The following is a 15,304-nucleotide window of genomic DNA, read 5'->3' as shown; positions in this document are numbered from 1 at the left end:
CGCCCCCTGCATGCATTAAGCTTGTGACCCCCAGTCTGAGAACCCTGGTCTAGGCACTCCATGTCAAGATGGTAGTGATGGTGACCAAGGAAGAGCCCCAGAGTGTCTGGGCTGCAACTCCAGCGACCTGCAGTGTGTCAATGGAGAGCACTATATCTTGGGGGACTGGCAATGCTCCAATGCCCTCTGAAGAGTCAGTGCCTGGCTTACCCTCATAGGGAGCCTTTGCTGTTTTTTTTGAGACATTGAGGGTGTGGGGAGCCTGTGAAGACAGCTCCTGTAAGTAAGTGCTGCATCTTTCACAGAACTAAAGCTCTGGCTGGGAGGTACGAGTGCATTGCTCCAGAGTGGCTGAACACTCCAAAAGTGGGTTGTTTGCCCAATTGCCTATGGTCTTTTTGACTCTATGCCAGAGAGGCCTGCTTTTTTCATCTTCACTTAGGGCACTGGTGATGGAGAACAGTGCCAAACGGTGACGGGTCCAGAGGGCACACTGCACACCAAGGCCGAGGTACTCTGAAAGCCCTGTTGGGGCTGCATTCTGGGACACTAACTGCTAATTATTAACAACACTTAGCTATTTAACACTAACTACTATAAACAAAAACCAAGCAGTCCTGTAGCATCTTAAAGACTAACAAATTTATTTATTAGGTAATGAGCTTTTGTGGGCAAGACCCACTTCTTCAGAAATTTCTACAAACAAAATTATTTACAAAGCCCTAAGGCTCATAGACAGTAGACAAAACTGCTAATCCTTGCAACACAAGAGAAGACACTGTTATTAAGCATCATGGGCCTTATAGGACATTAGGTCAGTGGTGCCCGATACACCAGCACATGAGCATGGGACTCAAGGGAGTGCCATTGCCAATGCTGCACGTATCACTAAAGGCAAAAATATCCAACAAACATGCACATGGGTGCACACACAGTTAGAACTGTATCAATATGAGCAAGCACTTGAAGAAATACTGTTATGATGTCTGCATTCACTTGCACTTGTTTTCCATATCAAAATGTGTCTAACAGCTTAAATAACTTTCCTCAGAGTACAAGGCATGGACTAGACACAAAACTACTATTGTTAGACACATTTACACCACAAGATAACTAGGCTAGATAACTTGCATCCAAGATTTTTAAAAGAGCTGGTCAGTAGGATCTCTGGACTATTGTAACTGATTTTTAAAAAGTTTTGTAACACTGGGGAAGTTTCAGAGTAGGAAAAAGCTCGTGTGTCAATATTTTTAAAAGGATAAAGAAATCAATTAAAAAACTTGTCAGCCTGACTTCAACTGCAGGTAAAACACCTCAGGAGCTGATATGGGACATGGCTAATAAAGAATTTAAAAAAGGTAATGTAACCCAAGTCAACCCACGTATGTTAAAGGAAAATAAATCTTGTCAAACTGATTTGATATAATTTCAGAAGAAGATATCTAATTTGGTTGATGAATGGCAATAATGTCAATGTAGTATACTTAAAAGTTCTGTAGGTCATTTAATTTAGTAACAATATTTTGATTAAGAAACTAGAATGATACAACATTAGCATGGCACATATGAAATGGATTTAAAACTGACTGATCAACAGCTCTCAAACTGAATTTGTAAATGGGGAGTCATCACTGAGTTGGTGTGTTTTTAATGGGGTTCCACAGAGACCAATAATGTTTTTATTAAAGATCTGCCTCAAACTGAAAAAGACTATGTTTATGCTAGTGGGCTGAGGGAAGAGTTCACAGATGCAGTACAGTCTCCTTTGGTTGAGCGAAGGTGTGTGGCTGGCTGGCTGAACACTCACTAACATAGCTAGGAGTGACTTACATACAGTAGGCTGTGAACAGTCTAAGCTGGTGGCCACAGCAGGAAGACCACGGTATACAAGGTAGGGGCTTGTACAGCTACTCAGCAGTCTGGATTGCACCTTGGTGCATCACAGCTTGTTTAGAGAAGGCTAAAGGGTAAGAATCACAATCTCCAGATGCCTATATATGCAATAGAAATTTTAAAATATAGGTCTCTTCAATCTGTCAGACAAGGTATAAAAAGACTCATCGACAGACAGACTAGAAATAATGTGCAAACATTTAACAGACAGGGCAATTAACCATTACAGCAACATGCCGGTGCTGGCGTGGATTCTGCAATACTGAAAATTTTAAAATCAAGATTGGATGATTTTTCTAAGCCATATGCTCTAGTTCAACCTCAATTTTTACATTTGATAAAAAGGAATTAATTCAGGAACGGTTTTATGCAGAGGGCAGAAAAAATATAAGAATAGTCCCTTTTGGCCTTAAAAACTGAATCTGTGAAAAAGAAGAGCTAACAGACTTTGCTGCAAATCATAGAATCATAGAAGAGTAGGACTGGAAGGGACCTCGAGAGGCCATCGAGTCCAGCCCCCTGCCCTCATGGCAGGACCAAGCACTTTCTAGACCATCCCTGAAAGCCATCTATCTAACCTCTTCTTAAATATCTCCAGTGATAGAGACTCTACCACCTCCCCTGGCAATTTGTTCCAGTGTTTGATCACCCTGACAGTTAGGAACTTTTTCCTAATGTCCAACCTGAACCTCCCCTGCTGCAATTTAAGTCCATTGCCTCTTGTTCTATCCTCAGAGGCAAGGAAGAACAAGTTCCCTCCCTCTGCCTTATGACACCCTTTTAGATACCTGAAAACTGCTATCATGTCCCCCCTCAATCTTCTCTTTTCCAAACTAAACAAGCCCAATTCTTTCAGCCTTTCTTCATAGGTCATGTTCTCTAGACCTTTGATCATTCTCGTTGCTCTCCTCTGGACCCTCTCCAATTTCTCCACATCCTTCCTGAACTGCAGTGCCCAGAACTGGACACAATACTCCAGCTGAGGCCTAACCAGCGCAGAGTAGAGCGGGAGAATGACTTCTTGTGTCTTGTTCACAACACACCTGTTAATGCATCCTAGAATCATGTTTGCTTTTTTTGCAACAGCATCATACTGTTGACTCATATTTAGCTTGTGGTCCACTATACAATATTTGGTATTCAGGGAGGATAATCAAAATAGGCTCATCTCATTTAAAAAAGGAAGAGGATACCACAGGTGGTTCAGGGACTCTTCCATGATAGCACTGAGTACTGAAGGCAGGAGGGACAAAGATCCAGAGGCTGACTATTCAAGCAAGTTGCTCTTCACAAGCCATTTTTTGCCCCTTTTTCTTAGGTTTGCTGCTGTTTGACTCATGCTAAGTGAAAATTTTCTTCTTTTGGGACAGGGCAGGTGTGTGCATTTGATACTTCGTAGCAAGGCAGAGCAAAACTAGGGATGCTGTTCAGGATCTTCAGTGCCAAACTTTTGTCATACTTCAGCATGTGCTACTGCCTATCACAGATGTGGTAATACCAAATAACAAAAAAATTTCTCATTAGTTTACCAGAACTACAGAACGAAAAATGACAATGAAAACAAAAGATGCACAGGGAGCTTCAGTTTTGACAAATGCTACTTACGCCAAGAGTAGCTTGGTACGTGACCTCTGATGGGAAGGTAAATGAAGGCCCAGTCGTAACCGGACTGCTAGGAGGTGGGGTCACAATTAGCCCTGTGGTACCGATATGAACCTGTCAAAAGAAGATTGAGGTCAGTTTTAGGTAGTTCCTGAAACAGTAGATTGTCACGGTAGATTAGCACACCTTTTGATTAACGTATGATCAGCACTCTGTTGTGAATATCACCATCAACATTAAGTTTGTTACTTTGACTTTTTGATAGGAATTTCAGCTCATTTTTCAAGCTCTAGGTAAGACAGAAATGACCTTTCAGAAAAAAAAAATGGGAAATATACATGCGGGGTCAAAAGCATGATATTTACATTTATTTTTCTCTAAATAGCAGAGAACAAATCAGTTTAAATGTAGGATATTTAATTAGATTGTAAGATGTATGTGAAATCCTCTCAGTATTTTATTGCTTTCACTAACATTCTCCCCACAACTGTCAACTTTACAAGTCCTGTAAAACAGAAGATTTTTCAAACACAGTAGCATGCAATCTTTCGAGGTTTTAAAACAGAATCAGATATCATTTAACACTCATTAGTACCAGAATGGCATTAGAAATTATTCAAAAGTAAAGAGTTTCTGGAGTCAACATGTTACATTCACCATGTATGCTCTTTATTAACTGTTAATATTTTATTGAAATTGGAAAACAACAATTAAACTGTCTAGTTTTTGGCTCTCACAGATTATAAAAAAAATCTGCCATTTTTTATTTTCAGGATGCTTAAAATGAAAAGCCTTTGAATAAACTCAAAATCATGAAGATATTTCAATTCACATCACTGTAGGCTTTGCAAAAACACTTTACCAAAAAAAAAAAAAAAAGATGAATTTTGGAGCCTCAACTAGTTGAAATTGTCCCTTTACATATGACTTATTGCATATGTTTACTTTGAAAGCCTTTATTATAACAAAAATGCTTTAGAATATTAATTACATTGTATACAATGTTTTGTATATAATTCCAGATAGCTTACCTGAGAAGGAGCACTGCAAGAGAGGCCTGTCACTTCACTTATACGGGCAGCTGCTGTGGGGTTACTGGAGCTGATGAGGACAGGGGGGCTAATTTCCACTGAGTGGCGGTTTTGAAAAGACTGTGAAGACTTGTTGGACATTGTAAGGGAGGTAAAGGAGTGCCGTTTTTTGGTGTTCTTCTTTGTATCAGTGTGCTTTTGGACTGAATTGTTGTGGGATGCCCCAGAGGTACCTTCTCCAGAGTCAAAAGCAGCACCTGGGAGCTTATCCAACTCTATCAGCTGCTTGGCTGCTGTGTTAAACTGCAAAGCAACCAACAAATTAAGAAATAATTTTAGAAACTTTTAATGGAAAGAAAATAAGGAGCTCATCAGGCAGAAGAAACACGTCTAAACTTTATTTTTATTCACAGTTAAGAATCAAATGGAAAACTATGGAATTCAGAACTCTTTATGATGTATTGACTCATTCTACAAGCAGATCTCCCTCTAGGTAAAACTCTTTCACTACTACCTACACAAGTTTGATAGCTAAGTGAAGTCTGACATGGTCCCAGTGAATGTCCATTCTACAGTAAGTCTTTTGACCTTTTCCACTGAGATATAACACCAGTCTGAAGACCCACTGCCCTTGTGATCATGTCAGCTAATGTTCTTCACAACTCTTGCATGTTTGAATAGCAGAAGCAGTAATAAATGTACCATGCTCTTTGTTTTAATTTATTCGTTAGATTTTTATTAATATCTTGTCCATTAGGATAAATTGTACTATATTAAGTAAGAAACTAAATCCTGCCTCTACAGTAAAGACTCTTGGGCATTTTAATCTTCTGACAGTCAGTATGTTAACACTAGATGAAATAAAATAAAGTAAAATTTAGAAGTGCTAGAGTTTATTCTTCATAAAATCATATTATTAACTGTCAGAAAATTTTATTTATAGCTTAAAACTGTTGTAAGAATCAACATAGGGAGCCACATTCATGCCGGAGCTAAAGTACATCAACGAAAGTAGACTGCAAGCAATTCTTTAAAAATATTAATCGACTTTTAAAATAATGGCTGTTTTTATTGTGAATAATCTCTTTTTAGAAAATTTGTATTTTTGAGGAGCGTTTTTTTCCCCCCATGAAGAACTAAGAAAGAACAATCAAGAAGAACACATGAGATTACTTACTGCAGAGTCACTGTTTTTTCACCTCAACCAAAGTATTTCCTTTACCTACCTTATCCATTTTCCTGGGCACTGTAAGTCTTCTACTGTGCTCATTGGAAGTTTAAAAATGCTCTACTCTGTTTTTACCGATACCTCACTATATGATATGTATTACTTGTTTGAGCTAGATGCTGTCCACATAAAGGTAGACAGCCCATTTTCTAAAGAGTTTACAATCTAAGAAGATAAATAACTGTGTAAGAGATGGGAGACAGGGACAAAACATATTGTCAAAATAGTGTGTACATGTATATGCATATGTTCACAGACTTCAGTTGATTTTTTTAAATATCTTCAACTGTCTTCGACTTTATCCACTATTAGTTGGCAAATTTCATGTTGACTTCATGATACAAATGGGTTCACGACTGGGAGCTGCAGGATCTGTTCAGAAAGCAAACTTGATGCCAGTCAGAATGACTACAAAAAATGAGTTCAGATATGTGTCAGAAACAGATAAATTAGGGTAAAGGCTGTAATTGCCAGAGTGGTGGAGGATCAACATAAAAACAGACAAAAACAAGTAAGAAGGAAAGGGAAAAGTTGTAGAATGCCTGAAAGGCAAAGACAAAAGGTTTGAACTTAGTGTTGTGGAAAGGGGGAGTCAGTGGAGGCTTTCAAGGTTGGGGGCAGGGGAATTTGGCATGGTCAGAACAATAGTCCTGAAGATGATGCAAGTGTTCTGAATGGAGTAGAAAAGAGTGATACAGTAAACCCCCGACTTATGCATTCCCATGCAACCAGGTGTAAGTCAAATTTCACACAAGGTGGGGAAGCTGGGAAACTGACCAGCGTTGGTCAGTTTCCCGGCTCTTGGGACTGGCTGGGAGCAGCAAACCAAGCAGCAGCCTGGCTCCCAGCTCCCATCCTTCCAGGAGGCAGGAAACTATCCAGCACTGCCACACTGGTCAGTTTCCTGGCTCCCACAAGTGGTGGGTAGCTGGTTCCTGGCTCCCCACCAGTCGCTGGAGCTCGGAGCAAAGGGGAGCCAGGCTGCCGCACAGTTCCCAGCTCCCCATCACTCACGATTTCAACTCACTTTAATCCTACTATTAATACTACTTAACACTTGTACTCCACATGGAGCTTAGGTTATTTACAAATCTCCTCTACTTCACTCTGTCTAGGGACAAAACTTGTAGCTGGCTCCAGGAGTACCCCAGTTGTTGTCCTTCAATCTCAGTAGACCTTCTCCATGTTGTCCGAGGTCTTCCTCTTTTGCATTTTCCTCGAGGGTTCCATGTGAGGGCTTGACAGACTATGCTGGATGATAGTTTTCTGAGAATGTGGCCTAGCCACCCCCACTTTCTTCTCTTGATTTCAACATCAATTGGTACTTGTGCTCTGTTCCAAAGCTCCTCATTTGTGACGAAGTCTTGCCATTTGTTGTGAGGATGTACCTCAGGCATCTGTTCATGAACGTCTAGACGTAGCTTGTGATTTGAAGACTTTTTAGTACCCCATGTCTCAAATCCATACAAGAGCACACACTTCACATTTGTGTTGAAGATCTGCAGTTTCATATTCACAAATATTATTTGTGAACTCCATATGGGACAAAGAGTCTTGAATGCAGCTGTTATTTTCCCTAAGCTGGCATTGATATCTTTATCTGTTCCTCCATCTATGCCCATAATACTCCCCAAATAGGTGAACTGCTCCACGACTTCCAGGTCATCCCATCCCAGGTGATGGTGTTGTTGTAGCACTGGTTGATCCTCATTGTCTTGGTCTTTCCCTTGATAATGCTCAGTCTAATCAATGAGGCAGTTTGGTCTAATGTGTGACCTTTTCTTTCATGCTTTGATGTCAATGTGAAAGGAGGGTGACATCATCAGCAAAATCAATGTCCTCTAGCTGTTTGAAAAGTGTCCACCGAATACCCCGTCGATTGCCATCTGTTCTCTTGTTCATAATCCAGTCCACTATGATCAAAAACAGGAAAGGTGACAATAGGCACCCTTGTCACACTCCCAAAAATATGCTGAAGGATCTGCCAAGACACCATTGTGAATAACTTGGTATGTTGAGGATTCATATGTTGAACAAATCAAGTTAGTAATTTTGGATGGGATGCCATGCTGTTGCAGCAGTTTCTACAAAGTGCCTCTATCAATGTTGTCAAAGGCATTTTCAAAGTCTATGAAGGTTATGTATGGGGGGAGTTCCACTTGAGCAACTGTTCTATGATCACTCTGAGAGTTGCTATTTGGTCAGTACAGGATCTCTCACTTAGGAAGCCAGACTGTTCTTCTGTGAGCTGTCTATTGACTTCTGTCTTCATCCTCTGCAAGAGAATCCTATTGAACACTTTTCCTGGAATAGACAGTAACGTGTTGCCCCTCCAGTTCTTTTATTCCTTCAGGTTGCCTTTCTCTGGAAGCGTGACAAGGTAGCCATGTTTCCAATCTTGTGGGTTTGCTTCAGCGTCCAAAATTTTCCCAAATACATTATACATCACGTTGACTGATGTCTCACTACCTGCCTTGATTACTTTTGTTAGGATGTTGTCTGGACCAGGTGCTTTTCCACTTTTCAGATGGGCAATGGCTTTTCTGATTTCTTTTGTAGGTCTCCTGCTGTTAATTTGCAGCGGTATATTTGCAGGTGGTAACTCGGGAGATTCTATGTGAACAGGGCAGTTCAGTAGCTCTTCAAAGTGTTCCATCCATCTACTGAGCTGCTCACTTGGATTTGTTAGCACATGCCCTTCCTTGCCCTGTACTGGCTGATCCACTCTACGCTGTGACCCAGCTAGCTTCCATGTGATGTTATGGAGCTCTGTCAAGTACCTCTGCCATGCAACTTGTTCAGCTTGTTGTGCAAGGTTTTCCACAAAGTTCTTCTTGTCCCATTTTGTGGCCTTTTTAACTTTTTGTTGGCTTCAGAACACAATCTCCGAGTTTCCACCTCGACTGCTCTTGTTTTACTGTTATTCACTGCTGCTTTTCTGTCCTTTCATTCCTTCACTTTTCTCTGAGTTTCTGCAGGTGATCCATTCTTTGTGGCGTCTTGTCCTCTTTCCCAATGTTTTATTGCAGCTTTCTTTCCAGGCTGTTTTGGTGTGTTCCCAAATTTGTTCCACGGTAGCATCTCTTGTTGAACAATTTCAATGACAATGCGGAGGCAGCGGTAAGAACATGTGGGAAGTTGGTTTAAAATAAGCAGTGGTACAAGACAAGGAGATTCAACATTGCCAAATATCTTCTTCACGCATCTGCTGAGAGTGATGGACAAGATCAATGAAGAGATGGAAGGGAAACCTGTGCATGGGAAAAGAATAAACAACTTGAGGTTCACGCACGATATAGTTATCGTTGAGGAAGATGAGGAGAAGCTAGCAAAAACGGTGCAGGTGCCAAAAGAAGAAGGGAAGTGGTATGGACTGATTATGAACATTGATAAAACAAGAACAATGGTATTTGAAGATAAGGAAATAGGAAGGAAGATCAGTGCTCATGGTATTGAACTAGATAATGCAGACAAGTCCACATATCTGGGGAGCAACATAAAGTATGATCTAGACTGTAAGAAGAAAAGAGTGACTAGAATAGCGAAAGCAAGAGCAAGTTTGAATGTGATGGATAAGATCTGGAAAAGCAAAGCTATTAGCTTAGGAATGAAGCCGAGCGTCATGAAAATGTGTATTCAGCAGCATGTTGTACGGATGTGAGACATGGGTGATAATGAAAGATTCGAAAAGAAGAATATTGGCATTCGAAAGGTATTGTTATAGAACCATTCTGAGAATAGGATGGATGTAGAAGGTGACTAATGAGGAATTATATAGAAAGATAAAGCCAAAAGAGAACCTGCTGCAGAAGCTTACAAAACGGAAGCCACAACTATTTGGGCATATTTGCAGAATGAACGACAAACCAAAAATCAAGACCCTGGCATTCAGCATAATGGATGGTTCGAATAGGAGAGGCAGACCCCACAGAGAATGGGTAGATGATATAGTAGATGGGTGCAGAGCTAGTCCACAGAAACTAAGCCGCTCTGCACTGGACAGGGAAAGATGGAAAGAAATAATGAGAGAGGCATCAGACACCGACGGGCGCTGAGCCCACTGTTATTGATGATGATGAGCATCTTTTGGGACAAGGTTTGCCAGAAGTGTGCATCTGTTGGACAGCTCCACTTGGAAACCAGCTGTCATCTCTAAATGCTTCAGCTGCTTCATGTTGAATCCCAATCACGGCTTGGTCACTGTTGTGGTGTACCTGTTCACCTTGAACTTGAGTTTTACCATGACCAAATGGCAGTCTAAACCTAGATCTGCTCCTCTTCTAGTGAGAACATCCTGCATTGATCTTCTGAAAGCAACACTTATACAATTGTGATCAATCTGGTTTTCTGACTGAAGGTCCGGTGAAACCCACGTGACCTTATGGAGCATTTTGTGTGGAAAAACACTACCACCTATCACCAGTTCATTGAAGAAACAAAAGTCACTGAAGCGCTCTCCATTTTCCTTCATGTTACTTAGGCCCTCTTTTCCCATGGTCTGTTCTCTGTTTGTATTTATGCTTCCACTTTCCACATTGAAGTCGCACATCAAAATCAAAATATCCTTCTTTGCTTTCTGGTTCACCACACTTTATAGTTTCTCATAGAGGTCTATTTTACATTCCTCAGCTCCTTCACTGGTTGGTGGATAACACTGCACAATTAGTATCTTTTGCGCTTTGGTGTAGAATCTGGGTGTGATGATGCATGATGATACTTCTGTCCACTTCATTAAAGCACCAGATGCCTCTGGATAACATCAAGACCACGCCTTCTGTGTGGTGCACCCTTCTTTTCATGTCCTGAATAGATGAAGGTTTCACCTGTTACTAGGTGTAGCTGCCCAGATTGTGTTCATCTTGTCTCACACAAGCCCAATGCTACAAGCTTGTACTGTTTCATTTCTGCTGCAATCTGTGCCATCTTCCTTGCTTGATACACGGTCTGAACATTCCATGTAACAAACTGGGTGGTTGTCCTGGATGAGAGAAGAGTCATCTGTGGGGCAGCTGCCTTTCAGCTTTCCATGCCTCGTTTCATACTCAATCTGAGCAGACTGTGAACGCCTTCCAAGATTTGTGTAGTGTAGGTTTCTTTGTAGATGTTTCTGTGACTTTTGGGTTTTTACGGTAGGGTTGTTCACCCTAAGCCAACCCCTTTTACTTTGGGGAGAGGTGATCCAAATTTGTCTGGTCTTTATCCTCTGACCTGTACAGTATGGGGGAAGACTTCCAGGAGCTGTAGCTCCCGCTACCATAGCTCTCCAGGTCCTTAAGGCACATAAGCCACCTCACCACAACAAGGCATGGACCATGTCCAAGTAAAGAGCAAGATGAAATCGCGTAAATAGGGGTTTTACTGTATGAAATTCAGAAAAGGCACAGGATTGAACATGTTAGTAAATATTCCCAAGATCTGTGTACACTACAACCTCCCCTGTTACCACTGACAGCAAATTACACTGTTCAAACACAGTTAGTGCAGACAAAGGCAAAAAAACCCTATCATAGTTCCCATTCCACTGTAGAAAGAGCTAACCACAACTTTTACACAGAGCTCTGACAATCAATTTTCTAAACCTTGCTCATTATTTAGGACCGCAATTTTACATTGTATTAAAAAAAAGCTAAAACATGTTTTTAAGGTCCTAAGGGAACTATTTTATGCTAATTTATTATAGATCTTTAAGATGATTAAACTCTAGATATGCAGCCTGGAGGACACAAAGCAAAGCAAAAAAAGAAAAAAAAATTGATGAGAAGCTGGGGAAAATTGCTCTGCCACTTGAATTCTCAAGGTCCTATACTGCACACTGGATAAGTAGCTAGGCTCTGTGAGGATTAGCCACACAGCAGATTTTGTACTTCTATCCATTTTATTCTTCCATCTCAGATTAAAATTCTTCACATCATTCATAACAATATGCACACCCTAGCTTCTAGCAAAACATGTTTTACATAATGGAAATGACAGTTTATGTTCCCATCCATTTTTTATTCCCTGACTGTAATGTGTAAAGATTTTGTTCCCAGATGTCCAAGAATACAGGGGGAAAAAAATCAAAACTTCATTTACAAAGCAAGAATCTCCCATTAGAGTACAACAATTAAATGAGTGAAAGGCTTATCCAAGGGATCAAAAACTACAGCTAAGAATTCCCTCAGGTAACTGTTCCACTTAATTATGTTTGTTTACTTTCTGAAGCTAATAATGCCTGTAGGATCTGCTTCCTTTACATAGAAGGATCCCCAAATAAGAGCAAGATTTTCACATATTTATAGGATTAATCCAAGATTACTCAAGTGTGAGGAATCTGCTGAACTCTCTTAGGCAGGGAAACAAACACAAAAGAGTGGCATACAGGTTAAACAGTGGAATGCAATGCTCATTAGCTTTTCTTTAAAAATAACCCGGATACCAGACCATGAACAGTTACAGCTGCTTGCTTCTTCTTTGGTACAGGAAAGGGGGAGCTCATCAAGTCTGCTCTCTTGTGTGCCTGAACTGCAGATGCATCAAAAGATCTGTGAAGCATATACTACCACCCCCGTGAAGCACAAGGAAATAAGCCACATCACTTTTATGTTCCATTTATTAGTTCCCCCTTCTCAACTTCAGCTGCGTATCATCTACTACCCCACAGCCCATCTTCAACCTGAATACCAATGCGCACAATTGAACTCTTACTAGAATCTACTAATCTTATTTTCAGATTCTTTCATAATTAATATAGAACTGGTATGGCTTTCATAAGTTACACTGGGGGTAGTACTGTAAGGAGTTTTGTATAGATATGCAACTAAAAGTAAATCTGGTGTCCAATTGCAAATAATGACTGCAAAATTGGTGTTTGATAATATTTAAGAAAGCTTGAATGAATTGGTTATGTCTATTTTTAGTCGTTGTTCTAAAGTTTTACAGGTTGAACCTCTCTAGTCCAGCACTCTTGGGACCTGACTGATGCCGAGCAAGAGAATTTGACAGACCATAGAAGATTAATATTGTCTACCACCATTACCAACACTTCCACTACTTACTTGGCTCTTTGAAGGCATGTAGGGGTAAATTACAGATAAATAACAGCACGGAACACTGAGAATCAGGACTGGTGGCTCTAAACAAACTTTATGGGACCACAGGAAACTTGGCCACACCCAGGATAAATGGCCAACCAAGCTAACTAAAATCATGCTTGATTACAGATGTTGCTGGATGAGAGAGTGTCAGACGAGAGAGATTCAACCTTTATTCACAATAATATAGAAATTACAGAAGCTGTTACCATGTAGGCTACAATGAATTCATTGCATGGTAGATTTTCTAATAGTCTGAAACAGACTATGTTTGTAGGGCACACTTGTAGACCTGTTTATTTCACTTGGCTTATTTGGGAGGCTCTTTTTTCAATGTGAATGTGAAGAAGTTTATTTTGAATGAACGCTTCTCTTTAAATTGACATGTACCAAAGCATGATTTTTCCAGTAAGAACATTAAGTGCTCTTTTGAAAGCATTGCATAACATTCATTTTTGCATAATTTTTCCATTGTACATTCCAGGCTGACAAGACAAGTGAAGGCAAGTTTATATAAATGTTTCATTTGACTGTTCTTGATTTAATATTACTATAAGAGACTGAATTTTCCCCAACACTATAATTGAGTACTTTGTCTAGCAGTGATTGACAGCAAGTCTAGCCTAATAAATGCAAGATTTTAGAAGTGCTGAGTAAGGAATTCAAGCTCCCTAAAAGTACTGGAGATAATTAAAAATGAAGCATGTTTTCAACTACCTTTTGATGATTTGGGGCTAGGGCAAGAAGAAAAGTGCTAGTAAGGAACATCACTGATTTGCTATATACATTTTGAGATCTTACTGACTGAACTCACAAACTAAGGAATGGATGCAATGAAGCAAAATTGTACTATTTTCTTCTCTATTAAAATGAACACTTCACTTGTATTGTTAATAGCTGTGTATTTTGTGCATTTGGTATGGATTCATTTTTATAAAGACGATAGGTGAAATATTGTAAAAATGTCTGTCATTCATTCCACTGAAGTTTCAACAAAATTCACTCCCTTGTTTGGTCCACAAAAGCCTAAATTTGTGTTGGCTGGGAAGGATCGGGTCATACAAGAAGGCAAAGTCCCTGCCTCACAGGGTTTACAGTGTAACATTAAATGTGATACAATGAACAAAGGCAACAAACAGTAGGGAGAGGACAAGGTGAGGATGTATATTCTTTGCATCTGCAAGGTTGACGTTCCTCAGTTTATCATCATATATATACTGCATTAATATAAGTTTTAGAATTATTGTAAGCATTTATGGTTTTAGAAAAGATGCCAAATACATAGAAATAAGAGCTTTTGTTTTAAGACTGATTAAAGGATGGCATAACTTTACTTACCTCAACATATGAAATGGGAAATATCCCTATCTTATCAGCCAGCATTCCTTCAGCCCAGTTTTCATCTACTCGGCGAATCACAGTCAGCACATCATCCTGTACAAACATGTAGTAATTATGGCTTCCAGCTCTAATTAAGCTATTAATTTAATTTCTCTCCACAACACAATCATCATCATACAAAGGGATACAGGAAGAAGAATTCCATAGCAGCAGCTTCACAAGACAAACCTGCAGTTTTGGGCATTAAAATTTCCAGTAGATTTTCCTCATCTTGGTCAAGTCGTGTACAGCAGCCCAAGAACTAATCTCAGTCTGTCAGGCTTCTCCTGAGCAATAATCTGCCTGTTGTATCAACTCTAGTGTATTCCCTCAATCCCTAAATTGAATCTCGAACTCTTGTTACTTGTAAGCTAGCTTTTGTACTTTGTTCCCAGCTGTTGCTTTTCTGTTCATGTAAGAAAATTAGCAAATTTACAATGCATACCTGGCATCATCTCAGTTGAAATAGTGTTCGTTTTAAGCACGGTGGCAAAGAAGGTATTTGCTCATTAAATTTACTGTGCCCTATAAACATTAATTAATATTGAATTGAAAGACACAGATGGCAGAAAACACTTGCATTGATACAAAACTGAAACTACAAACAATATGCAAATTGCACACAATACCTGAAAATCAAAGCTGTAATGCAATATAACTAGTGCTGATCATTCTTAGGAGCACTATCATTTTGTTGAGTAAAATGTTTACAGTTCACGTGTAGTTGCACCAAACTCATAAGATGGAGAACTATATATTTATGCCTCTTGCTTTTATAATTTCAGGTGCCCTTTCTATTTTTAACAGCTGAGGGCATAAAGACATTAACTAGTTCACATGTCTGATCTTGTAACATTTTTTGTGCAGTCTGGCAAAGGTAGCATACTATAAACATGTATGCAATTGAAAAAAACAGCCAAAGGCTATGGTTGAATATGTTTTAAGAATATGCTTTTATAATCCTAATATTCCTATTAAAACTTCACATATTCTTCTGTTTTTGAAGGCAGAAATTAACTCAATTAGGAACAAAAGGAACTGATTTATTCTCAGGTAATGACACAAAGCTCACAGTTAGTACTAAAGTGACCTAGATT

General features: G+C 39.6%; 1 protein-coding gene across 2 annotated transcripts in view; it reads right to left on the bottom strand.

Moving 5' to 3' along the window:
• SH3RF1 (SH3 domain containing ring finger 1) overlaps positions 1-15,304 on the bottom strand; it is a 166,108-nt gene that overhangs the window by 45,029 nt on the left and 105,775 nt on the right. For both annotated transcript variants that reach the window (XM_074991869.1, XM_074991870.1), the window contains exons 4-6: positions 14,166-14,261; positions 4,527-4,829; positions 3,499-3,609 (exon numbers count right to left, since the gene is read on the bottom strand). In XM_074991869.1, coding sequence (XP_074847970.1) covers positions 3,499-3,609; positions 4,527-4,829; positions 14,166-14,261 — 510 coding nt within the window. The remainder of the gene's footprint in view (positions 1-3,498; positions 3,610-4,526; positions 4,830-14,165; positions 14,262-15,304) is intronic.

Source organism: Carettochelys insculpta, chromosome 4, assembly GCF_033958435.1.
Source record: "Carettochelys insculpta isolate YL-2023 chromosome 4, ASM3395843v1, whole genome shotgun sequence".
Classification (NCBI taxonomy): Eukaryota; Metazoa; Chordata; order Testudines; family Carettochelyidae; genus Carettochelys; species Carettochelys insculpta.
Note: the sequence above shows the minus strand (reverse complement) of the source record. Positions and strands in the feature narration are given on the sequence as shown.